The sequence below is a fragment of the Pagrus pagrus genome, assembly GCF_965226575.1.
Source record: "Pagrus pagrus genome assembly, chromosome: 8".
Classification (NCBI taxonomy): domain Eukaryota; kingdom Metazoa; phylum Chordata; class Actinopteri; order Spariformes; family Sparidae; genus Pagrus; species Pagrus pagrus.
In genome coordinates this window covers 7,491,765-7,518,904 of record NC_140192.1, presented here as the reverse complement: position 1 = coordinate 7,518,904, position 27,140 = coordinate 7,491,765, and the positions used below count along the sequence as shown (strand labels likewise).

The 27,140-nt window shown below is 42.6% G+C and overlaps 1 protein-coding gene across 3 annotated transcripts in view; it reads right to left on the bottom strand.

Annotated features, from left to right (window-relative positions):
• Window positions 1–27,140, bottom strand: part of grid2 (glutamate receptor, ionotropic, delta 2) — a 476,444-nt gene that overhangs the window by 45,143 nt on the left and 404,161 nt on the right. For all 3 annotated transcript variants that reach the window (XM_084359835.1, XM_084359836.1, XM_084359834.1), the window contains exons 12-13: window positions 25,265–25,403; window positions 18,774–18,969 (exon numbers count right to left, since the gene is read on the bottom strand). In XM_084359835.1, the coding sequence (XP_084215961.1) occupies window positions 18,774–18,969; window positions 25,265–25,403 (335 nt within the window). The remainder of the gene's footprint in view (window positions 1–18,773; window positions 18,970–25,264; window positions 25,404–27,140) is intronic.

Sequence of the window (27,140 nt, the reverse complement as noted above, 5' to 3'; positions counted from 1 at the left end):
GCTTTTTCATCACTGAATATGTTATCAGCGATTCACAGCAAATGAGGAGAATTGTGCCAGTAGCTGCAAAACACTGCATGACCCTTTTAGGTCAAATAGCCGGAATAGCTAGAACAAAATGTCTCCGTCCATCCATCCATTTTCCCATCCACTCTTCAGTGAGTAGGTCCCACTTCAACTGGTTTCCCCCCCGTCTGTCGCCATCCACTCAATCAAGTCCAGTGGGCATGCTAAATGTGTGAACCGCGTCTGCCACCTTGCTCCTCTCAATGTGGAGGATCTGGCCGTCGCTTCAAGGTCGACTCAGATTACTGAGCTCCTCAGTTCGAATGAGACCGGACAACCTGTGGAGGAACATCGCTTGGCAGCTCGCAAATGTCGGCAGTCTGATCGCTCTCCAAATATCAGAAAGAATACAAGTTAATTAAAACTTTCTGTGCTCTGCAGCTCTCCTAACTGCTACGTCAGCCACATCTCAGCGGTCACTGCACTTGACCTAAACCCTCCCTCTCCTTGTGGAACCGCTAATTATCTTATGAAGGGTTCAATTGCAGTTATACTCTTGCTTGTGGGCAAGATCAGCGTGGATGTTGAGCCCAAATGCATCGCAAACAGCTCTACTCAGAGACCCTTGTCCAAGAGAAGCTAAAAGCCAGTGTTGGGGACAGTTTCGCTGCGGATCAGAGGCGTGTCGGTCTGATGGTGTTCACAGTCTGACAGCTAAACAGATCCTGCACTCGTCAAATAAAAGAGAAATGACCCGCAAAAAAGCAACGTCACAGGAACAAACAACAGTACCGTGGTAACTGGTCGTGCCTGTGGCAACTTATATAAGGGAACCATGTCTTTGTCACCTTCCACTATTGTGTTGTTGTAGTTACTGTTGCACCGTCAGCCCTCCTGACTGAGACTACAGTGAGCTTTCCAACAGAAAAACAGCATCACTCCCCACGAGTGAGAGTCACTCAACTTTGTCACTTTCCACGATGCATGGTGGGTCAGGAGCTCAATCACAACACATTATAACCGCATCCATAACTGCATCCATATAATTATAAACAGTAGATTAACAGGTGGTCACTGGGGAACGTCATGATGTCTACCGTCACGCCTCTTCTGGATCCGCAGCGCCGGCGTGCTGCATGAATTGACACACCGGTGCGGCTTTATGCCGGAGCCGCTTGGTTCTGTGCGAACAAACAAAGGCAGAGAAATGGCGAGCCTTCGCTGCGCCGATAATGCGGAGTCTCTGTGTTAAAAGGGCTAGGATCCAGGATGTCTTCCGCCAGTTTAACATCTTGAGAATAAAGGCCTGATTAAATGCAGACCGCAGTGTTCGACCCACCACTGAGGAGCTGCCAGTCCTCCTAAATTAAGTTCATTAGCCATGGTTTCAGTGGTGCCTTTCGGCGCCAAATGGTCTCAGTACAAGCCCTCCACACCACCAAGAAATAATTGCCGGGGAAAACACTGGCGCATACTGCAGACAGATTCTGCATGTGCAACAAAAGTCGTTTTTTTAGACTGAACTTCTATTGAAGCTTCCAGATATCATATCACTTGTATTTTTTTTTTGTATTTTTTTAAAAGCCTTGCGTATGTTAATGTGAAGGCAATACTGATTTGGGGAAGTTTTAATTGGAACCCTGGGAAATAAATAGTTATAAAGGCAAGGAGAGAAAATGATGACTGATACACTCAGATGCTTTTCCAGCAACAGATTTAGGTGCACGAGTGCTCTCACACCATCAGTCACTGTAGCTCCGTCTACTCCCCAGGGTAATTAAACGGAGTAGCTTTTTTTCCTCAACACTTCAATTTATCCCAGAATAATTTGGATTTGAGCACAAGTTTCACCTGTAGGACCTGTAAAATACGGTTGGAGTAAATGAACGTCAATAATCCTGACACTGAAGATCTGAAATCAGAGAAGACAACCTCGCTAACAGTTAGCAGGCTGACTGCTATGCTGTGCCAATATTTCAAAACGGTTCTGTTAATGCGAGTGGCTCCGCAGCCGCACTCGCACAAAATTAATGAACAGCTGCTGTTTGCTAAAATGAATCTTCCAGATCATACGGTCCCATTGGTCCTATGAATTTGTCAAAAAAATTTCCAAGCATCTGCCATTGTAATGCTGCTTGACCATCCTTTATTCGCCACGGTCCATACAAACCAAGCGCCGATGTTAACACTGACCCCTCGGTGTTTCCCAGCCGCTCTTGTGCATGTAAACAGCGAGACAGATGGAGAATCTTTTTCACTCAGTCAGTCAAAACAAACACCTGTCAGAAAAGAAAGCGAAGATAAGACATTAGATTTCCCAGAACCCTGCGTACGGTTCACAGAAACCCGCCTCATGGTTCAAGTTGCACCCGCGCTGAATGTTAACATCGTCACCGCAAATGAAACTGCTGTCCGCACAGGCAGTAGGAGACACGCGCCTCGCAGTTTGATGAGGTCGAAGGCCTGCATTCGGTCATTACAGATACATTTCAGCCTCCACATGCAGTCCATGAAGATAGGGAGTGCTGTGTGTGTGTAGATCTTCCTATACACACATGCATGCTACAGATTCTCCCCAACTTGAGATGTGACCTAGACACTAGAGATTATTCCACCTGCTAAGCCTAAAGCTACAACAGACTTCTCTCTCCTCTTCTCTCTCTGGAGGAGCTTTTCAAATAAAATAAAGCTGCCTGGTACTTGGTGCAGTGTCAGAGAGAGAGAGGATTGATCAAAAACAATGGACCACACCTTTTGCGGTTTGACACACTGTGGATGACACCATGTTGTGTAATCAAAGTTTCAAGAGATAATAAAGCAACACGAGAAGCATTTCTGTTCTCTTTAGATGGCCGGAGGTTGTGTTAGCGGGAACTTAAGTCTGGTGGGCTTATGAGAAAAAGTTTTGCAGATGCGTTACAGTATGAGCAGAGCTCCGTTTGAATCGTCTCACTCAACAAAAAAGCTGCTCTATTTAGGCTCTCTAGACAGATTTTTTTTTTCTCGGGGCACATTAACTGCAAATCATTCATTTCTTGGCGAGCTTCTATTAATATTCACCAATTTGATTATACCCCAGTGGATCTCTCACATCTTTTCATAAGCTTCTTTCAAGTTTTTTGGGGATGTAGCATCGGCGCCACACAGGTCCAAAGTTTTATAGAAACTAAACTGTAGCAGACAGACGATGAACAAAAAGAGTTAATAATAATCAATTGTTTATTTATTAATTATAAAAATAATAATTTGTGTTACTGTAATCCTTTGTTCAAACAAACGGACTCAGAGGAGTCTCACTCTCGCCTCTCATGAGCCTGAAGTTTGCGGAGGTGTTTAATATTAAACACATAATTTATATACTCTGCCATGATTTTCTCCTGTTGCAATTTCCAAAGCACGCTTTTTTTTTATTATCTAAAATTGGATTCCTTCGAACTCCCACTTTGATACTGTTTTTCACGTGAGACAGCTTTGAAGCTCCGTCTGTGGCTCTCTCGGCGCCCAAACAAAGCCACAAAGTCGCTCCTTGATGAATAAAATACAATAGCAGTAGAGGTGAACTCCGCACGCAGGGCGATGTTTAAACATCAGGCTTTCTTTTTTTATTTACACAATCCATCTTTGAGATTGGGCCATGAAGATGACAGCTTAAAAGCCGCAACTGGTGTGGCTACAGTTAGTGAGTTACACACACAGACACACACACACACACACACACACACACACACACATACACACACACACACACACACACACACACACATATGTGCGCACAAGCACACACAGACTTCTTGAAAATTACAAAACACCTTCATGTATGTTGAGTTTAATTTTATGCGTTCAGTGAATAATCTGTTTAGTATTCCTTCTTTAATACCTGTAGTCCCCACACCACAGCAAATTTAAATTCAGAACGGGCATTGTTGCGCACATGGCACAGCGGGGATAACTTCATGATTTATTTATAAGGGACAGCAAAATTGTCGGGGTGGAGAGGAGGGGATATTATATTTGATTTCCTGACAAAAGCGAGAGTCTCCCAAACCCTACTAATAATTTCTTTGGGCCCTCCAATGATTTAGAAATAAAACTCCACTAGCCTCAACACAATATCTGAACAGAATATATTTACTACATGGCAAATGTGACAAGATGGTGAAAATGCAGCCACTCGTCATTGTTTTTTTTTTAAATAAAGATGAAGCCTGAATTAGTAAACTGGTCACAGGCTGCAGCTCTGTGGCTGCTGAAAGACTGAAGCACCACACTACTTTTACTGCACTCTATTGACTGGTAAGCTCTTTAGCACACGGCTGAATTGGCTTTTTCGCACGGTGACATGAACAGTTGTTACCACTGAATGTTTTGTTGCCCTCACTCCAGATTCAAAATAATTATAATAAATATCGATTACATGAGATGGTATTGTAGCCTGGTACAGTGTGACATCAGATATCTGAATGTCATTAACCAATTATATTATGCCTGAATCCCAAAGCCACAGTTGTTGGCTGTGTCAGTGTCTCTTTGTCCAGTTTCCAGTTCGTCCTCATCAGAAAAACAAGAAAGGTTGACTTTGAAAGCAGCTTATTGCGACCTATATTTACATTTGTTGTTCGGCCAGGATCTCTAGTGGCCGTTTTGATTATTACGGTAGCAAAGGAGGAAGTCAGCTGAAGTAGTATGAAGAGCAAAAGTTAATGTTTTCCTAAACCTAACCGAGTAGTTTTAGTGGCTGAATCTAATTAAGTAGTTTTCCTGCCTAAACTAAGGTGCGAAGGTAACCATGTTGCCCGGCACTGGTACGCTGCAGGAGTCCTGTTGGGAGTCATCAGGGAATCACTGGAAATTTCCCTATTCAGTTGTTCGGGTACGAGGACGCGCTGGACAGTCGGGAGTACACTCATCACATGAACACCAGAGCCGGGGCGCCAGAGGCTCAGGAGGTCGAGTGGGCCGTCCATTAACCGCAAGGTCTGTGGTTCGATCCCTTGGCTGCATGTCGAAGTGTCCTTGGGCATGATAATGAACCTCAATTTACTCCCAGTGACTCTTCAATCGGTGTGTGACTGTGTATGAATGTTTTTTTCTCGTGATGAGCAGGTGGCGACTTGCACTTGCCACTGTGTGTGTGAATGCTGACTTGTGTTATAAAGCGCTTTGAGTGGTTGGTAAGACTAGAGAATAAATAAATTAGTAAAATACAGTCCAGTTCCCATTCACCAAAGTAGAAAGACAAGTAAAAGAAACAAAAAAAAAAACCATAGTGGAGCAACATAATTTACATAAATACTGCAAAGAGAGCAGTTTTGTAGACTTCTAGATCGGTGTTACATTTTTAATCTGAAATCTGTCTATAACTCTTTTGGATTGTGGGATAATTCTTTTCCACTCTCTCCTGCCTCGGTCATTTCTTTGACATCCGTCTTGCTTCCACTCTCAATTCATTTCCTGCTTTTTAACCAAATGCAGAAAGACTGAATATTACGACGTCCATGAGCAGTTTCTCACTTTGCACGACAACGCAGCGGCTTGCTAAATAATGGGAAGTGTTCCATCTTTAAACGAGTGAGAATGGGCTACAGATCTCATTATTGATTACAGCTTCTGCAGACATTGGGACTTTTCTCTCCCGCACTTTCTTTTCCCTGTGTTTCTTTAGAGGAACCTCTGACTTTAATTTTCCTTCACTACCACTCTGTCCCTTGTATGTCTCTCTCTAAAACCACTCTCCCTTCGGCTTCACTCCAAATCCTTCCTCCCTCTCTCCCTAGTTTGCCGGACTGTGATGCATGGCTGTCTGTGTTTTCCAAAAGTCCATTAGTTGCTGGCACTAGGCCGCCTCCTCTCCCACAGACAGAGATAAAGACGCAGAGCATGGCTGCCCAGCGAGCCGCATGAAAATGAGAGGACAGGGGGAGAGCGGGAGAGATGGAGGGAGACGAGGGAGAAAGGGGAGGATGGATGAGAAAACACCTTGATACTGGCCAGAAGCCCGAGAGCAATGGGGTAGAGACGAGAATGGAGGAAGGGAAGCAGGAGAAAGGGGGAAGATGACAACAAAGAAGAAGAAACAAAACAGAGGAGAGTGAAATAACAAACAGACAAAAAAAATAAAAAATGACATGGAGAGTGAGTTTAGGGGAGACAAAAGAAGGACAGGAGAGGAAAAAAACGTAGCTGAAGCATACCGAGGAGGAGGAGGAGGAGGAGGAAAGAATGAGAAATGGAATGGGCTCAGGGTTACGTGAGGATAAGAGAGACGGGTCAATTGTAACCAGATATACCGCCACCAGAGCCATTTATATCATGCTTTCTTTTTCTCCCTCTACCCCCTGCTTTGTCCCCCTAATTTATCTACAATCCAGTAATTGAACTTGCAGCTTCCTCCTCAAAACAAAACGCAAGGGAGTTACAGTGATTCATCCTCCATTTTTCCTTTTTTTGTCCTCTTTTTATCTTGGAAATTAAGATGTTATCTAATGGTTAGCTTTGGGTCTCAGATATGGCTCGACATGACACAGACCAGGCAGATGAAAAATGTGTTTTAAAAGTTCTCTTTTTTCCTCTTCCTCTCAGCGGGGGCATCGGGCCCCTTTGATTAATACTGTTGTCTAACTTTAGCAACTTTGCTCTTTGTGATTCTATTGGCCTAATTGCGTTTGTGCTCTCCTCCATATCTGTTTCTCAGCCAATCTGTGAGTGCGTTTTAATCTTCTACATGCCTATAAATGTACTAATGATGTGTATCTTTGCATCTCGGACTTCAGTAATAGACAAAAAAAAAGGGATCTTAGACAGTGATAAGAACTTTAATTGAATTGTCTTATAAAAAGTGGATGAAACATTTTAATTACATGGCCAACAGCTGGTTTGGAATTGAGGTCTTCCTCCCAATTTAGGGGGTTGTCTATCTTCTAAAATCAGTATAGTGTTACGTATATATCTCTGCGATGTGATTGCTATTTTTCTCTATGTGTATGTGCCTGTTCCTGCCATTTTTTTCAAGCCGTCACCTGCTCATTAAGGTGAGTTCTCTTGTTCAGGGTGTGAAAGATATTATTAAGACCATGAAGCTCCTTATTGGAGGTCTTTTACCAGAAAAGAGACGTAATCAGAGTACAACTAATGCTTTTAAACCACACAGGATGTCGAATGAATGGGCCAGACAGAACCTCGTCACTACTGGCCTGAAAAATAAAACCCAACTGAATCAAAACCACACACTTATTCAGAAGATAAACCTCACTATAAAATGGATTAAATATATATATTATTAATGTGTCTCCGTTTAAATGAACTTTATTTTGACGCGGTATGCTAAAGCACAAGGACAAACTCGAAAGCAAGCCTTTATGTTTGGCGAGAGGATTTTCTGAAGAGCTTGTCTGAGCTGCGCAGCAATGAATAAACTTTAAGCAGCAGAAGTTGGAAGTTGAAATTAGACACTCGCTGTTCTCCTGTTTTGTTCAGCACTAGATCAAGTAAAGAAAGTGAAAGTGTCTGGAAAGCTAAGGCGTTTCTCTTTGTCTTTAAACTTGTCTTTACCAAGCACAAGGAAAAAATACATTTGAAGACTTTTTGCTGCAAATTTATATGTGGACTCGTGTTACAACCAATACATCTATATAGACATATTTACAAAAACTTTGTCATGTTCAAGTAGTATAGGAGTTGGAAGGAGCACACTGAGATAAATGTATGCACTGAATGCCCAGACAGCTCGTGAGAGAGACTGTACTGCTTTTGTCCGTGGCTGTGGCACTGGGTCCGGAGGGTGCTGTTCGCAACTTTGCCGGCAGTGGAGACAGTTAAGTCAAGTAGAGGTGCCGTGCCCGTGGTAGGAGGGGAGGCTGGGTATCAACTTTAGGTAGCGAGGGAACCGAGGACTATTAATGCCTTTGCTGTGCCTCACGGGGCTGTTATCACTGTGACAACACACATCACCTCATGCCGTCACGCCGTCTCGAGCAGGCCGTCTGCTGCCACGCTGCCTTGCCATCCCTGCTGCGGTGAGTGTGGCTGTTGGCGCATCGTTGGCCTCTCGCTGCCAGATTAGTCAATTATTTTGATGTTTCATATTTAAATTTCATCCTGCTGAGTTCAATTGTCTTTGTTCATATGTGATTTAGGCCTATCTTAATAATCATCTCACAGTGTGTTGATACCCTGTCAAGAGAGCCCTCTGCCTCCCCCTATAGGCAGCAATGACCTGCCACAGGTTGCTGTGGACCTTAATTATTGATGTGCATGCTGTCCCCATTATTGTGCAGTGTACTGATTGCTTTCGATGGTGTGCAGTTTTGGTGTGTAACGCTAATTCCCCTGCAGTGCTGTAAGGATGTAGGGTGACCATCTGGGCCTTTGGGTTGACACCTGTGGGGCCCTTTTGTTTAGGGTGTCTAGTTGTAGTTTAAATACATGTTTATCTTCAATAAAAGGTTATATATTTATATTATACATCAGGCTGTGTGGGGAATTTTGCTCTTGTCTGTGACACCGGTCCAAACAGGGTACCGAGGTGGTGGCAACTTATCGTTAAAATCTCTAACAACTAAAGTTTGTTACATGATCTTATTTATGGTAAATCTTTGAAAAACAGTGTAAAAGTTTTGATGTAGATGGAACATTTTATATTTTGATGGGGGTCCGTAGGATGGTGTTTCTATACTTTTGTAGTAGTGTTGTGCAGAATTTCATTTCAGTGCTGCATACTTTCCTTGCCTTTTTTTCCTTTTACTGTCTTTATAAGTAGCCCCAAACCTGTATCTGTAGTCATTTCTCTTGATCTTTTGAACAAGTGCAATAGCAGCATGTCTCTGTAGCAGCATGCCATCCCATAATCTTCATTTATCTCAGTGAGACTACAGGCTAACAATAAGCGAAACAAGTGAGACTCTAATACAGAGTTTCCAGACGTTCCCTTTGTGTGCAGGCCTGTCTTTTACTTTGTGCAGGCAGTAGCATAATGCATGCTCACACACACACAAACACACAAATGCAAACATACAAAGACCTACACACACAGGCATTAAAGCATCATGTTAATTGCCGTCTTCATCCGCTGACTCTCATTGATTTCCTTGTTAGCCGCTGTAATTATTACAGACACAACGGGTACGGCACAGGACGAAAGACGAGGAGAGAAAAACAGATATTGAGAAAGGCAGAGAGAGAGCGAGAGAGGAAGAGAGAAAAAGGAAGTGAAAAGTAAGAAGGTCGTGTAGGTGTTAGATTCTTGAGTCTTGGCTCGTAGAAGAGAGAGAAACAGATAAAAAGGCAATTAGGCTTCATTATTAGATATGAGGAGATGAGAGAATATAGATAGAAACAAATAATAGAGATTTCTTTTCCTTACTTATTCCATTTCTTTGCTCTCTTATTAAAGCAAACACTTATATCCCCTTTTTCTTACTGCCCTTTTTCCCTCCCTCGTGTCCCTTTGTCACATCTCAAGCAAACACGGCAGTTTTTAATCAATCACCACAATTGCCAAGGGTGTCTTCGATCTATCTTTCTGTCCCTGCACTTTTTTATCGAGCGTCTATCATTCCCTCATTTCAAACGTTCCCGTCTCCTTTCTTTAATATGAAGAGTAAATTCTCCCTCTTCCGTATTCCTCTTTTCATCCGCTCCCCTTGAATCTGAGTCACAACACAGAAACACTGTCATCACACAGGCAGAGAATTGTAACAGCAGGGAAATATGTTTGCTGTTTGGGCTTGTTGTGTTGAATCCTAATGAGCTATCAGACTCTGCAGGAAAAGAGCTTTCTCTTATTCCTGTCAGGGTGATTTGCACTACTAGAAAATAGAAAATGAGAGAGCCCAGCAGCCAAAAGGCCATTTTCTGGTCTTAGCAGAGGCTGGGTTATTACAGAGGATATTGCAGCAGTCATATCCAGGCACAGTGACAGATATATATCAAGGCAGCTTATGCCTCTGCCGAGATCTCATTCAAATCCAATAAAATACATGACACACACATAAATAAGACATTCATTTTTAAAAATCTAATGAAAATGGGCTTTTCCCAGCCTTTTCCGTCATTGCACTCTGACATCGCCGTGGCTTATAGACGTAAAATTCCCCCAGTTATCACCGCTGACTCTGAACGAACAAGCGCGATCAGGACAAAAACAAACCGTAAACACGCGAGGAGGGAAGGGATGAAGGTGGGGAATTAAAAGGACAACGAACAGGAAGCACAGGGAGGATCATGGGTGTTCGCGTGCACGTTTGTAAGAGACACGAGTCATGTAGCGTTAGGCTTTCTAAGACCTGAAAGCTTTGTTCATGGAAAGTCAGACGGAGAGGGAGAGGAATCACAAACACAGAGTCTGTGTCCTGTCACCCCAACACAGCTGGGCCACCCTGCTCGGTAACCTTGGCAACTCCCTGGCCAATGGCTGGTTGGCAGGAGGTCCTTAAAGAACTGTGACACTGACACGAACACACACACGCTCAGAGAGCACCGCTGCCTACAGATCTCTTGTTGACTGTGATTTGAGAGGGTAAACAGGTGTAAGAGAGGCCTCTCTGAGTCGAGAGCGCACCGACACATGCGCACACAAACACACACACATAGTGGGACATCTGGGGCGGGGCTCATTGGTATGCTCCGTTTCAACCCCTTTCCCCATCTACCCTTGCTTAACATTGCTGAGAAATCCAGATCTTTAGATGCATTTACATGACTTCACCTTCACCTGTGCTTTTTATTTTGTAAGGACGGTGGTGAGACGGCAGCTGGAGGGAAGAGAGGGGATGGAGGAGAGGACAGAGAAAGGTAGGGAGAGGAGGAAGACAGAGGATGAAGAGGATGGGGTCTGCGGGCGCTCACCATCACTCTCCCAAAGCTCGCTCTCTCTCTCTCTCTCAGTTGTGTTTACTTCCAAACCACTACTCGAGCCATTAATCTCCCTCTCCGTGCACCTCTGTTATCATTCTCACCGGTCTTCCTATTTCTCATCCTACTTTTCCTTGTTCTCCTATCTGCCTTCCTTTATCACCTTTATCACCCCCACTACTTCCTGTATGAGCCATTCTTCTCCTTCCTTCCATCCATCCATCCATCCACGGTCCACGCCCTCTTTATGTTTACCTCCGTTTCTCTCTCATCCTGCCTCTTATTTTAATATAATAATATAAGCTGCAAGTAATGAAGTTTTACTGTGAGGAGAAAATATGACCGGGGCCACTTAACGCATCATTGTCATTGAAGGAGAGGCCTCATTTATAGTCAGACAAATCCTGCCTCCAAATCCTCTCTCTAATGTTCAATTGGATTGGCTTTTTTAATTAATTTTTTTTTTTTGAGATGGCTTTTAGCCTGACTGATTAATGCACCCAAGAGTCCATTAAAGCAACAGGAAAATAAAGTTTATGTATTTGTAAAACATGGTGTTTTAATCCACCCACATCACCCGTCTCTGCTCGTTCTCCTCAACCTCCTCTCTTTGTTCGCTCATCTTCCTCGTTCTCATTTCCTCCACCTCACGTTCCGACATTTTAACTGCATCCCTGTCCCTGTCTGCCAATTCTTTCTGTTTCCGCCTCCCTCCATCCTTCCCTTCGCTCCTCTCTTCCTCCTCCATCTGCAGCAGCTCCCCAGTCTCCACCCCTCTTTTAGTTCCTCACTTCTCTCTTATCGCTCTCTTTCCACCTTCCTAAATCTCCCAATTTCCTCCTTCCTTCTCCCCGAGCACCCATTCACTATCCATATCATCTCCCCCCTCCTCCCTTCATCTCTCCTCTGCTCCTCCTCTCAATCGTCCTCCTGAGTGCTGTGATGGCCTCTCACAGGGCTGAAGGATCTGAGCAGGGCTTGCTTGATTTACCATTGGCTCTATCTGTCGGAGGAATCGGCGTAATGTTTATCATCATCACCAAAGTCATTATGGCAAATTGGTGAACGCTTATAGGCTTACATTATACAGCTCCTTCCTTCCAGTCTCGAGATGTATGTAGCAGAGGTGAAGGAATGATGGTAATTTTTATCATAATTTCTGGAGTCATTATGCTAAATGGGCAGATGGTGATAGGGAGATATAAAGCGATGGGCTTGTTACAGAACAGAGATAAGCATATGTAAGGCAAGTGAAGAAATGTGCCAGTAGTTTCAGTAAATTACCGAAAATGTTACATAAAGAGGATCAAAGAAGATGATTTATATTGAATGTTGTGTGAATGAACCCTGTGATCTCCTATTGATTGGTGTGACCTTATCACCGGAGCAGGTCAGATCCACGTCAGCCTGGCAATAAACCGAATTTCACATTTGAAATTCAAATCCAGGAACTGGGTATTTCTCTTGGGAAAGGCAGTTTTTACAAATGGCAGCAGAAATGGTAAATGTCCTCGATACAGTATAATCTGAATATGTACATATGTATGAGGCATTTAACTTCACACACACTGTCTCCGCCACACCAGCCGGCCCCCCTTTTCTTTTACCCCCCTCCCACTGCTCCTCATCCTCGATTGCCAGTTAGATACATGCATGGATGAAATTCTGAACGATCCACGTTTTGCCAAAGGCTTAACCGTCCTGTTAAAAAAGCTGTTCAGTTCAAGGTTCGGTTGGGAGGGTAGCGAATTCACGGCTGCCATATTTAGCCATCAAAGTGTTACGCGTCTTTGTTGAAGAACGTGACCTTTTATCACGCTTTCTTTACTCCCAGCCTTGATTTCGGTTAATGTTGCAGTGAAGGTTTCAGTACGGTTTCTTTTTAAGGAGCTGCCATCAATATGAGACTTGGGGGCAATGATAATATATGGTGCGCAAGGACATGTGGGAAAAGACACATTTTCTAAAGTGGAGCCTTCCCTTAGTGCTGCAGAAAGTCATACGGACAGAAAATCATTCAAACTGGCAATCCACTCAACTCTAAAATCACTCAGCAGTCATCAGAGACTCTCGAGGCCTGACAGAGAGTAGCTGTCATATATTCACACGGGGACACTTACATCAACTGAGTCAGGTGCGTGTGTGTGTATGTAGACATGCAAATGCGAAGGTTTTAGTGGTCTGTGTGTTTAACTGTGTGAGTGTATATAGCACACGGCGATGTATGTGCATGCTGTGCAGTGTCGGGCCTTAAAAGCCTCTCCAAACATTTCCATTTCCCATTCCTTCATATGTTACAGTCTCCTGCGACATCAGCTGGAATCATTTGTGAATGGGGGGGGGGAAAAAACATCACATTATAAGAACACTTTAAAATGGACACATACATTACTGTATAATGCACACTGAATAAAGTGACATAGCACTGGATGCTGCAGGGCAGGCTGGTTGCAAAGAGAGCGTATTCTTATGTCACTATGATTTCCTCTTTTTGATGCACAAATATATGATGCTTCGTATTATTAGCACATCTCACCTCTTGTGGATTTACAAGCTCCAGTCAAAGGGAGGGGGCGGTGCACAGGTTAAGTAATTAAGAGGGTATGTAATTGACACTTCATTTTAGTCATTACTTCCATAAGTCAGCACAACAGTCAAATGCTGAGTTGTCAGGAGCTGTTCAGCTAAAAGGCCTGCCTGACATCATTACACGCACAAGAATGGGCCGGGAGAAAATATACTTTCTCTTCCCTCTTGAGACCGCGCGAGAATAAATAGACACCGAATTTACGCGTCCCCTCAAACTGAGACGCCGTTATGTCAGAGAGAGATATACTGCACCCTCGTCTTTGATATATATGTGACACCAAGTTAATGAGATATCAAGTCTGAGGTGCAACACCTCTTAGTTTATTGAACGCCTTGATCATCGACTGAAATGGTTGAGAAACGTATATTACTGGGTGACAGGGCTCAATCTGCAGCACTTTTCTTGGACTCACAGGGTGTACGCGTGTGTGCGTCAAGCAAACGCGTTGTTAAATGTGTATAAAGCGTACCGCTTCTGGACAAGAGAGTACGTGTTTGTGTGTGCATGGGTGTGTTTCCACATGTACATGCATGCATGTGTGTGTGTGTGTGAACGTTTGTGTGCGAGTGATACCAGAGACAGCTCAGACACTGACCCGTTCTGACATATAATAATATTCTGCTGCAGGGAATCGAAAGCGAAAAGGGAGAAAATCCATAGTGCACAGGAGACAACGGTGACAGAGAGGAGTAAGAGGTTTATTGTGAAAGAGAAAAGGCCTGAGAGTGAGAGAGAAAGCTGCAGGAAAAGGAGAGAGAGCACGACACTGAGGGGGAAAATATATCAAGTTCTTAACCTCACAGGAACCGAATCTAGCAAAGGGACTGGATTGAAGAAGACAAACACATCCAAATAAATCAAACGGAGACAGAGAACAAAAGATGCCTGAGTCTGACTGACTCACGGGCTCTGTTAATAACATCATGGCCTTCCAAATAGCCTCCGGCTCGAAAATACTGTTCTAGGTACTCTTCTCTGGCCTCCAAATATATTTGAAAGACTCCACTTTGAAGGAATCTTTCACGTGATTGTTTCCTCTCTGTTAGAGTGTACAGCGAAGTCAGGCTTTTTTAATACAGTGAATCTCCTTTTAGGAAACCTTGTGAACAGCACCTGAGAACAAGAGATCATTTAGCCTTTGACACCTCCTTTTTCCTCCAAGCGAAAAGCTCCAAGGTAAAATTATATTGTAATTTTCTCTGGAAGGAAGATTAATTTTAGGCACAAAGTACTAAAAACGTAGAGGACAGAACCTGTGTTTAACTAAGAACATTAAAATTAAATGTGCATTAAAGTTTTACGTTTATGTATTTGTGTTTAGGGATCATCACATGAAACTAATCTTCACTGGAAGTTTAAATATACAATCAAACGTGGCAACAGGGTCACTGATGGTGTCACTGCAGCAGACAGAAAACATCAGCTTGTGTCAGTGCAGCTAAGAGAGAGGGGACGGCATTAGTGCACCACTAGAGTGCACCCTGTAGCCTTTAACACGATGTAGACGAACAAGAGGCTGACTGAGAGACAAGAGGGGTGTGCAGAGAGAGGGGAGGGAATATACAGAGAGGCGGAGAGAGAGGGGAAGATTACAGAGAGGAGGTTAAAGTTGGGGAAACACAGAAAGGCAGTGGTGCAGTGGAAGAGGTGCAACAACAAAATACGAGAAAGTGCAGAGTAAAATAAAGAGAGGGGAGAGAGAAATGAAAGAGAACGTCAAATCAAGAGAGGAGAGCGAGAAGAAGAGGTCTGCGTCATTCTTGCCGTCTCTCTCGTTGCCGATGTGCAGTGCTTTCTGCCACCACTGTCATGCAGAATTTATCCATGAAAACCAGATCCTCTCTGCACCCTGCTTATAACCAGCCCTTCATCCACTTCTGTCTGCTGTCACTCCTGCCTCCACACACCCCGCTGCTATAGAAAACCAACACTCTCTCATGGCAGAGCATTCAGTCTCAGTGGCTTAAAGAACCATCTTCCTTTGGACGCTGCCTCTGGTATCACTCGTAACACGTTTAATGTAATGTAGCCTTTAGATGACTATGGTTCTATTACTACAACACTGCTACTATCACTAATAGGATCGTTATTTCTGCTGACACAAAAATTAATGAATTACACTCTGATCACCATCCTCCAGTACACTGAGGCTGGGGCTTAAAACTTACCCAGCGTGTTGTCTGTCAGTGTCTCTGGCTATGCACTTGTTACAAGTCTCAGAGGGACTCTTTCTCAACGGTTGGTTCCACATCACACTGAAGGCTCAGGTGATCGGCTGGATGTTGCTGCTGTGGTGACACTGCAGTCCTTTCAGCTGCTGTTCTGTAGCAGTGATGTGATACTGATGTCCACACAGGGTGTAACTGATTTTCCCCATCACTTCCCGTAGCCAATCAGTGGGAAACGGTTTGACTGGTCTTGTTGGCACAGCCAGATAATCATGACCTGTCTTTTCCACGCTTTCTGGGCACCAAACACTGCATCCACTGAGGTGGTAGACATCATAACAAAACACAGCGCTATCTCGTACACTGCAGCAATAACACATTCTAATATGGGTTTGGAAATGGACTGCCTATCTAGCATTATCGAATAATGCTGAAACACTGCGCTAGTCCGTGATAATGACCTGGCTCCATGCTCAAACAGCGCCTCACTTTTTTAGTCCTCAGGATTTTATAACTGTTTTAAATCTACTTTAGAACCTTCAAGGGTGATTTAGTCACTCTCACAATGGGTCAATATGTCTACACATTGCCTCAAAGTGGCTACACTTTAGATTTATTTCACAGATACTTAAAGCCTTTATTTAAACCTTTTGGACCCTCAAAGCAGAACAAAAACATTTTGTGATGCAGCTTTTAGCCGTTATGCTCCATGACTTCCAGAGTGTCTGAGAGAAGCTGGAAATACTTATATTTTTAAACATAAAACTAAAAACCCATCTATTCAGTCTAGTTTTCATGCGCTTTCAGCCTATCCTCATCAGAAAAAAACGACCCATAGTCACGTTTGTTGTTACACAGCGACCTCTAGCGGCTGTAGCAATTATTACAGCTGCAAAGGAGGAAGTCAGGTCGGGGGTGGATAGTCGGGTTGTCGCTGTTAGTGTGCAGTGTGAAACCAGAAGTCAGCGGTGAGTTCTTTCAGACTTACTAATAGAGTGATGTCTCGTCACGTACATAACTTATGTAATGTAAGTGAATTAGGTAACACAGGCAACAGATGTAACGTAGTGACGGTAACCCAAACCACAGTGTTTTATAAAGTTATTTATTTATTTATATTTAGTTTTTTCATCATTTTACTGTTGGTCATTATCATTAAATTTAATAAAACAATATTTTATTTTATTCTATTGCATTTTATGAGCATTTTGTTCTTCCAATTATAATCAGTTTTTTATGTGTAGTCTTCATAATTTCATTTTTATTGTTATTTTTACTGTTAGTATTATCTTTCATTATTTTAACTACACATCTTTTATTGCTCTCTTATTCAATCATGTTTGTTTTGTAACATCCTTTTTATCACTTTGCAAGCACTTTAAATGGCGTTAGAGTTGTTTGAAAGGGACTATATATATTAAGTTTGATTAATTAATTGATTGATAGATACTAACATCAACATGTTTTAACTTCCCTGTGTTTGACACTTGATGATAATCTTAAATGTGATCTTTTTTTAAATATAAATAGGATTTGATGCAGCTTGCATTGAAGATGAGGACATTTTTATGCAGGACTTAACATGAAATGTATTCAACATCAATTACGTAAATGAATAACGACATACAGTTTGCATGCCATCTCGGTCATACCAGAGGCTACTGTATGTGTTTAGTCAAGTCGAGGATTCAGATATTTTGCCTTTACACACACACAACTCTGTTCAGCGATTAAAGACTTACTGACTGATTATGGTCACACTACTAATTAGTTATACGTGCTCAATAAACACCTCTGCAGACAAGCAATGTGTGCGAGTGAGTGTTAATAGTTGTGTGCTTATGCGCTGTTATGTGATGTGTTTATCTCATCATTTTCAAAACACCGCCCGCCACTTTAATCACTCCTCCCCAACACTTCCAACGCTTCCAACGCTGGCTACAGTTCAAGTCTAATATATTCAGGAGGGGAGGAGGGATAAAGCGAGACCCTCACTGGATGAGAGAACGGCGATGCAAACAGAAAATGGGATGCGTGCATATGAGATGCAGAAGTCAGGTATTTATGATGCTGGGTAATCACTAAGGGAATTAAGTATTTAACCATGCGCACGCTATCTGTGTATCATTAACATCGTTTGGATAGATTTATCCTCTGTCAACACAGACTGTGTGGCATGAGCTGTATGTGAAATCTGGAGTGACGCTGAGCTGTGTGCAATAAGGATGTACTGTACAGCATATCAATATAAGAATGTGTAATGTAAACAATGGGTTGTATTGTTAGATAAACCCCTGATTAAAGAAGATAGTGGAAATGAATAAAAACTAATAAAAGAAAGGGTTAGTAAAACTTGTATTTTACTCTTTTGGAGCGTACAGAAACAAATGCACTAAGAACTGAGGAAATAAATGTCCTGGGTGTTTTTTATGGGAGGAGACATTTTGGTTCTCATCCCAACTGGTATCATTACATCAACTATAATGGTTATATTGCCCCTCTGTGCAAAGCAATGTGATGTTATTTACCAGCTGCCTATGTTATTCAGTGACAACAGCACTTGTGGCTTTGTCACATGACTCATTTTATGATTGGTTTGGACATTTAGCATAATGCTGGGCAGCAATGCTCTCAAGTGAAATTGCTCTTTGGGAGAGCAAGGGGTGCGGGATGAATCTTGCCTTGTGATCAAACCACAAGATGCATTTGGTTTTCAGGGCTAATGTCACCTTAAACCATCACATATGTTCATGTCAAGTAAACGGTGAATGTCAGTCTCTTGCTCTCAGTTATAAAAGAGGCTCATTCTACGGTTACGAAACACAATTCTTATTTTCAGGTGATTATACATTCATGAAAACATCATGAATATTATATTCCATTTCTGCTGATAGATCAAAAGACTCAATACAAGTTAGATTCAAAAATGTACGTCAGCGAGGTGAAAACCTCAGGGATTTACATAATTGTGTCATATAACAACACAACTAAAATAAAAATGCTCTCAAAAATGACAGGGTCAAATGTTGGCCAATGATGAATGCGAATGCTTTGCACCTGATCCCCTGTCTTCAAAACCCAGCACAGTAGTCATTTGACCACAGTGTTTTTACATGTGTGAGTTTGTGACAGACAGGTTAATTTAAAAAGCAAAGACCTACCTTGCGGATGCCTTCTTTCGACTCCTCGACGTTATTTTCTCCTCCCCCGGTTCGATTAATCATGCGCCACATCTGGGAATACATGGGATCTCTCTCAAAAGGGTTCATGGCCTTGGAGCGCACCTGATCGTAGACTGCCGAGTCCAACACTGTCCCATAAGGCAGCTCTGTCTGCTTGGATAAGTCCTGGAGAGACCTGGAGAGAGAGAAGGGGTGAAAAGAGTTACTACGGAGCTTGTCGCCAGCCAGCCATTCCTTGTAAGCACCATGCAGACTCTGCCTGAATGGTCAGCTTCACATTACACATGGGGCTCAGTTTGTCCCTTGGGTATTATTGTGGTGACACTGCTGCCATCTTTCAGCCGGTCTCTGGTGGCTGTGGTTGTAATAGTGCCCTCTTTTCAGGTGGTGAAAAGAGAGAAAGAGTTAGTTTCCACATAGCTGCAAGAGTAAGTTAAGCAAAGACAACTTGTTATGTAATGGTGTGAAATTCAGGGAGGTGAGAGTACCATTGTGCCAGCTAACCTGACAGTCGCCACCAAATTGACACCAATTAATGCTAGGTTAGCTGACAGGTAGCTGGGGCTTTGTCTTACTGGCCGAATGGTGTGAATGCATGGCCCATTTATCCAAGGCGTCATCCGACAGGTGAAAGGTTTGCATACTGACTGTGAATGGAAAAAAATAACTTTTCAGGCAATTCTTTGCAAAGTGTTTATTGCTCATGTTCTTACTACAGCAACTCTCAATTACCTTCAACCAATATAACGTTATTTAAGCCAACGAGGGGTGAACAGGTCAACTGTTCTGGGCTAAAACCAAACAGTGTCTGGTGCGCCACATGTCTGTTGACATGAATGCTCAAGCCTTTGTCCTGGTAACTTGCTGATAGTGGACCAGGTCTGGAGTATACATGAAGTATTCATGAAGTTGTACACCAGTTATTTCTCCCCTAAAATGAATGATTTCGATGTGAAGTCTCCATGGGCCACCGGTGGAAGTTGGCAGCAACATGTAATTGACATGGAGTAGAAAGAGAAAAATGGGGTTTGACCATGACCAACAAGTGTGAGAAAACTGTGGGTGGAGAGCTGTTCAGGCAGCAGCATGGCTTGGCTAACTGCACATGGCTGATAACTAGAATTATACCAAGGAAAAGGATGACGCTAACAACAAAGTGAAAATGGAAAAATAGCACAAGTCAGTCTGTCTTGTAATTTTTTCTCTCTCTCTCCTGCGTTCTCTCTCGCTCCAGCCCTCACCCATAAATTGCCACCTCTGGGGGAATACACAAGCTATTGTTAATTATAACGCAACAGTGCTTGGGTTGCCTCTCAAAGAGTTTGGCCGCTGAGAAATGTAATGGAGAACCATTACAGGAACTAATTACTGTTTGTTTGTTAAATGGCTGCTACATACCACCCATGGATTTGAGAGACACACATTTGTGAAACAAAACATGCACACAGAAACACTCAACATGTCCTGCTTAATGAAGAACAACAAGTGTACAGTATCTTACTTCATTAATTCAGCTGTAATACTTACACCCACAGAGCAGATTTAACAATGGGCACACACATGAGTAGGTGCTGCTTGCTTTATTACGAGGCTGCCTCGCTCAGACACAAGAACACATTCGCACACGCGGACACACACATGAGAAATAACACATTCTGCCATTTTAATGATAAGTCACAGATCTTGTGGTTCCTCTCTCTCGCCCTCCTCAACTATCTCTCTGACCCGCTCTAAAAAAGAAAAAAAAACAGCTTTGAAAATTTTAATGAACTTTGCTGTGAACATGAATCTTTTATTGCCGTCAATTAATCTTTGGCCCTAATAATCTCCCCTCCACACCACTCCCCTGTGAATACGTACGCCTGTCAGCAGACTCTTTGACCGCGATTCCCCCCTTTGTGAATTGGTTTCACTGGGCAGTAACTCTGAGCTTGTTATTTAATGGTGTGTGCATGCGTAGGAGACAGGGAGAGGGAGAAGATATGGCATGTTTTAAAGATAAATTCAGATTTGAGGCAAAAATAAAAAAAATGCAGATGAAAACTGGGTTCATAGTGAATTCATTTATTCTTTTAACACACTAAATGCCAAAAGACTTTTCGCTAACGATGGAAACAAGACAAGGAGATGACAGTAGGAGAGGGCGCGGAGAGTTTGCATGCAGAACGGAGCCAAATGTGCATTGAATCCACAGCAGATTCAGTCAAAAATAAGCTGCAAAACGGGTTTGTTTCACCTCTGTTTGAGGAGACAGCTTGAAGCTCAACCTCCGCAAAGAATTTGACAAGACATTCAAAAATTTCAAAGGGGAATTATGTTCGGCAAGTCTTGAAAAGCGAGCAGTGTCTTTCCAAAATGTTCACGATAAACTAAAAATAAGAGAAACACTACCTAAAGATCCATCCTTTGATATCTCTTAAATACAGAACATCTTGTGAAAGTGTTATAATGATTGACTTGAAGGTTGCGATAAAGTAGTATGTAATAGAGTACGACGTGTAAATCATATAAATGATTGTATTATCATATGAAAGAAGGACGTAACATTTAGAGAAGGAGTGGACGGAAAGAAAGAGAGCACAAGAGCTGTTTGTAATAATTCATTTTAATCAAACAATATTAAATGTCTGGATTTTAATTAAAAAAAACACTTACATTGGTCGTCTCCAGATTTATTACTGTGTGTTTATTGTCTCATGGAGATATGCATGTATGAATTATGTGCTTAATTGTGTTTTTGGGCTGTTTTGTGTGTGTGTGTGTGTGTGTGTGTGTGTGTGTGTGTACACACACACTGGTCCCTCTGCCCTGTGTGTATGCTCATTTTGCGACCAATTATATTCCCCCTAAGCAGCTCAATGAGCAAGTAAATGGAGTGAACAGCAGCTGAATGTATCCTGTGACAAATAGCGAGTGTGTGTGTGTGTGTGTGTGTGAGAGGGAGAGAGAGAGGATAAAGAGAGATTACTTGCATGGTAATCAGTGTGTGTGTGTGTGTGTGTGTCATCTGTGTGTGTGTGTATATCTTGCTGTCTGCATATGTGCTCGTCTGGTCATCCTTGCTTAAAGCTATAGCTGAAAAATGCCTCAAGGGAAGCAAACTTTGCAAAGCTAAAAGTGGTGTAAACCTTAAGGGGAACACTGCATACATTAGAGGCTGTTTTGATCTGTTTTTTCCATTTATTTTCTATTCTGCGTGGAAGACTTGGGTTGCTAGGCCACATGTGTTATAAATAGGTTAACAGACAAATCATTAGTATTTAGGGAAGTCAAAGCACAGGCTTTTGTTTTTTTTTTCAGAAGCTAAAGGGCAAAGATGATCATCGCTCTGTGATTTTGTATGGAAATTAATTTGGGTAAAGGCAGTAGAGCCTTGATCAGTTCATTAACTTTTTAACAAATGGCTTTTGAAGCACCACAGACAGCTGTGCAACCTTGAACAACAAGCAATCTGTGTGAACTGCAGCCAAAACACAAAGAGTATTTCTCTTTTTTTCCCCCTCAAACAAACATGGTTCATTTTATAACAAAAGAACCACCACGGGGTAAAGTGTGTGGTCCCGTCAGGTGGTTATATTGATATTATTATAGCTCCTTATTGTTCATTTAGGATACTTATGGTACTTTGGTCTTCTAAATAACACTTGATCTCATTATGTGGTATTTTATGATACGATTTTCTATTGAGACCCATTTATTTTAGACTGATTTAAACTGACTATACTGCAATTCTAGTTTTACAGCAGGCAAGCTAAATATAGGCCTGTTTTAATATAATTAATGTACTTAGAGGTGTTTTTATCATTTCATTTTTGCTGTTGTTTGCTATTCTGAAGAAATGTGTGTTTTGCTTTCTAGATGTTTTGTGCTCACTTACATCTGGACAGTGAAAGTGTAAATGTCATTATTCTGTTTATTACTGCTGCCATGGATGGCAAAGGGCCAGTACTGTTACAACCCCTCACCAACAGAGGGCGGTAAAGGGACGCTGATTACATTTACCCGCACAAAATATTCAGATTTTTACCCACACTCCAAAAAAAGACAATATTCTGACTGAGCTTTGGTGAAAATTAACATTCAACTAATATTCCTGTTTATATGCAGCTGATTAATGAACACAGCCTTTTATTTGTTACTCTCATACTACCCTCCTGAAAAGGCTGACAATGTGATATTTGTGCACACCAAAATCTGTTGATATCCAAGTCTTCCTTAATGTTGAACAGAATCTACGACAATCAGGCCTAATTCTGAGTACCGAAGACAAATATGCCGTGACATGACCGGTCAGTGTGACAGTGGATCGTGACTTCTATTGAAAGACTCCCGTGCCTGTAAATAACCGACGAAGCTGCTGCCAAGGTCAGCAGTGGGACCACTCTGCTGACTTGGCTGACCGCTGGGATGCAACAGACATGCACGCACACATACAGAACAGTCACCAGACACTATGATGCTCAGATACACACATCTACTGAAAGCATACAAAACCCTGATTCAATTTATTGGCAATGTTTAGCAACCATGAAATGTGACATATTCTGTGTGACATCGGGCCACAAATGGAAGATTTTTATCCTCGAGCACTCCGTCTGTCTTCCGCTCCATCTATTTCCTCTCTCAACAGGTGCCTCCTCTCGCCTCACGTTTTCTACCGCTCCGAAATCCCCCTCCTCATTCTGACTCATCGCTGCCATCCAAACCTTTACGCTCTCTCAGTTCTCCCGTGCTTCTTTTTTCTCCTTAATCCGTCTCATCTTTTCCTCCACTCACTTCCCTCTCTTCATTTCCACTTTATAATGTTTATACCGTTTTGTCTCTCCCTTTGTATCTTGCTCTCTCTCGCTTCCGCTCCTCGCCTCTCTCCGCTGCCATCCCTCACTGTTTTCCTAAAGGATTCGCACTGAAATTGAGGGAAAACATCCAAGCGTGAAATAGTCCAGAGAGGGTTCTGAACGCTCACTTGTTATTTCATTTCCAGGATGAAACAAGGGCATTAATACTTAAAAACCCTGTCTGTCCTGACGGCTCACTGAGACGGCGATGCCTCCATCCTTTCCCCGGCCTTCTCTTCCCTTTCCTGTCCGTGCTTTTGCCTGCTTGCTCTTTTCCGTACTTGCAATAACAAATTCGCTCACTCAATCACTCGCTCGCGAAAACCATCCACTCTTGTTCCATCTGCATAACATGTTAATCAAGTATTTATCAGATAATAGTGCACGCTAATCACAACATCCCGGTCTTGTTTTGCTGCTCGGCTACTATCCTCACCTCTCCATTAAGGTGTCATTATGATTGACAATTGCTTTCGGTTAACTGTGGGTATGCTCCCTCTCGCCACTCACCCCACCACCCATCTTTGGGAGGCCCAAGGCCACACGGGTGCTGCTGTTTAGGGGATGTTTTTGCCACTAATGACCCCTAAAGAGTCAACACATGAAAGATAATGCATTAAAATTTATGGAAATCCTTAATTAGCCCAATGGATGCTGAATGAGGCAGTAAACTAGGAGGCACTCATTAATGACGGCAAATTAAGGCAAAACAAGTGAGAATAGGCCAGAGAAAGTAATAAAAGTGATTCTTTCTAAAGACCTTCCATGGGACTAGACAGAAGGACTTGAAATGAAAGGAATAAGGAAACAGGAAGGGAGCGTGTAGGCAGAAGTGAAGGAAAAAGGTCTGCCGAAGACCTTAAAAGAGAAGGGTAGAGAGAGTGAAGGGGAGACAAACTGACAGAAACAAATTAAGAGACAGATAGTGATGAGATTTAGAGAAATAAATGTTGTTTATTCCAAAGCCAAGCACAATTAACTGTGGCACTGCCGGGCATAGCGGATGCTTCGGCATGCTGATTAGTCCAATGAGAGATGAGCGTTTCCTAGTGCCACCAGGAGAGAAGCAGGCAAACATATTATCACAAGGATAGATAAACAGAGGGCACAGAGCTTAGGGAAATAATGTGCGTGTTTGTTGGTCTGTGAGTGTGTGTGTGTGTGGGGGGGGCAAAGCACAATGAGGGTAGAAGGCTATGCCGGTCGCCTCGATGCATTCTCTGCCCCCAACCTGAGAGGAACATGCAAAAACACTCTTATTCTGTCTCGCTCTCTCTCTCTCTCTGTTTCTCCTTATCTTACCTATTTTGATCAGTGAAAACACACACACACACACATGAACGCACACATACACGATGATAGATCCAACTTGAGGCAGACAGGAAATTACTATCCTACGAAGTGTTGAAGAAGGAGGAGGGGAGACAAGGGTGGCGAGAGGGGAAGGAAAGGAGAGGGGAAGAACAAATGTACACAAACTCTATGGTGCATATGTGTGTATAAGTTCTTCTGCATCAAAATACAAAATACCCTATTTTTTTTTCTGAAATAAAAGCCATTAAACCAGATCTTGAAGCCAGCATGGTTGCCACTGACAACAGAGAAAATCATCAAAATTGCTTGCACACTTACTGTATGGAGTTCTCTATGCGTGTGATGGTGAGGAAGGCTGCGAGATTGGCGGTGTACGAGGAGATGACGATAAGAGCGAACATCCACCAGAAGCCCATCATCATCCTCGTAGCGAGAGTGGTGTAGGGCACCTCTCCACCTGCGAGGACAGACCGAACAAAAGAAAGTTCAAACGCACGGTCGAAGATATAAGCCGTCACATTAACACACGGAAGCAACTCGGGGCTGCAAGAGGAAAAAGCTGTTGAAACAGCAGAGCACATCCTGAAAGATTATGTCTGGATTAACAGATCTGGATCTACACATTGCAGCATAAAGTCTGGGGAGAAACTGCAGAGAAGTGAATCGGTGTTCTTTTTAGAAAAGACATCAAAAGAGCACATCTTCTTGCTACATCTTTGAGATAATATTTATATATTGAGGTAAAGGTTTCCTCTGCAAACGTCTCAACACCCGCAGGAATAGCTGTTTGGGACACAAGTATAAAAAAAAGAAGAAAAAAGGTTGCTATTGCAATAAATTATCAGCTCGATAAATCTGAGCAGAATGTGTAAACGCTCGTCAATGCTGCTTGGAGGACGTTGCAATGAAAAGTAGCTTGTCCATCTTTAAATATAAAAACCTCCTTATCCGCATCTTGGGTCGTAAACAGCTTTTTTGTAGCCCTGTCCTCTGAAAATCCTGTCGTGCTGCAGTAAAAGGCCACGAAATCCGCCGCGGATTTCTGGCTGGCTGTCACTCTCACCCCTGCCCTCCCTCACACAGGATTGGTTTGTGTAATAACCAGCAGAGAAAATAACACATTCATCTTTGGCTAGCCTTACCATTTATACACACACGTATACTTGTCCAACCATACATACACACATTTAGGTATGCATACCTAATGCACACACACAGGGTAATGATTGATTTGCAGCCAGTGAGCTCATCCTCGCTGCCTTTTATTGAAGCCTGTTAGAAATTAGCCTCATTCATCCTTGTGGCAGGGAATCACCGTTACGTCGACCAACAGACGCTCTTCCTCGCTCTCACTTCCTCCAGCCCAGACTCAATAATATATGTGACACCCACGTAATCCCATGTTCCCTTTATCTCCGCGCCTCTTTCTCCACTGTATTCTCGCTTTCTCCATCTTCCTTTCAGCCCCCCCCCCCTTTTTTTCTTCCTTTTTTCCCTTCATCGCTTATAGCATTTGATTTAATTCAAATTTGTTATCTCTCTCCCTCCCTCTCTGTGGGTTTACTTTCTCAGGCAATGCATTTGCTGTTGACATCAGGTTTCAACCACAGGCCCTTAGGCAGAATAATGTGTGGTACTGTACTCTATATTCAGTTCAAATAATCCCTGTGCATCTTCGCCTGAGTCTTATTCTCCCATACGTCTATCCCATTATGCTGTATGCCTTTATGCTAAATCACGTGACGTCCTGGGTTCTGGTGCATGTTTTAAAAAGTCTTTAATGGTTCTTTGAGTGTTTTTCTTGCATAAAAAGTCACATGCAGAAGCACTGTGGTTACGAAATCAATCTTTTCGTTTAATCTTTTTATTTCATTAGGTATGCTGACTGAGACCGACTCTCTTTTTGAAGACAGATCAGGAAATGATTAAGATTAAAGTCAAATCCGTGTAAGAAAAAGATACAAAAAAGGCAATTTCAGAAACAGCAACCTGTTCAGCGATGACTTAGCAAAGACTGATGCCGTCTTTCTCATCTGACTCATTTCACCTTTTTCTCCAGATTTCTCGTTTCGAAATGTCGTTCAGTCGTTCAGAAAGTATCTACACGCATAGAAAATAGCTGTAAGTATCTGCCTTCGCATCAAATTGTTTTCAGAGACAGGAAACCTGGTACGCACGCTCATCAATTACAATA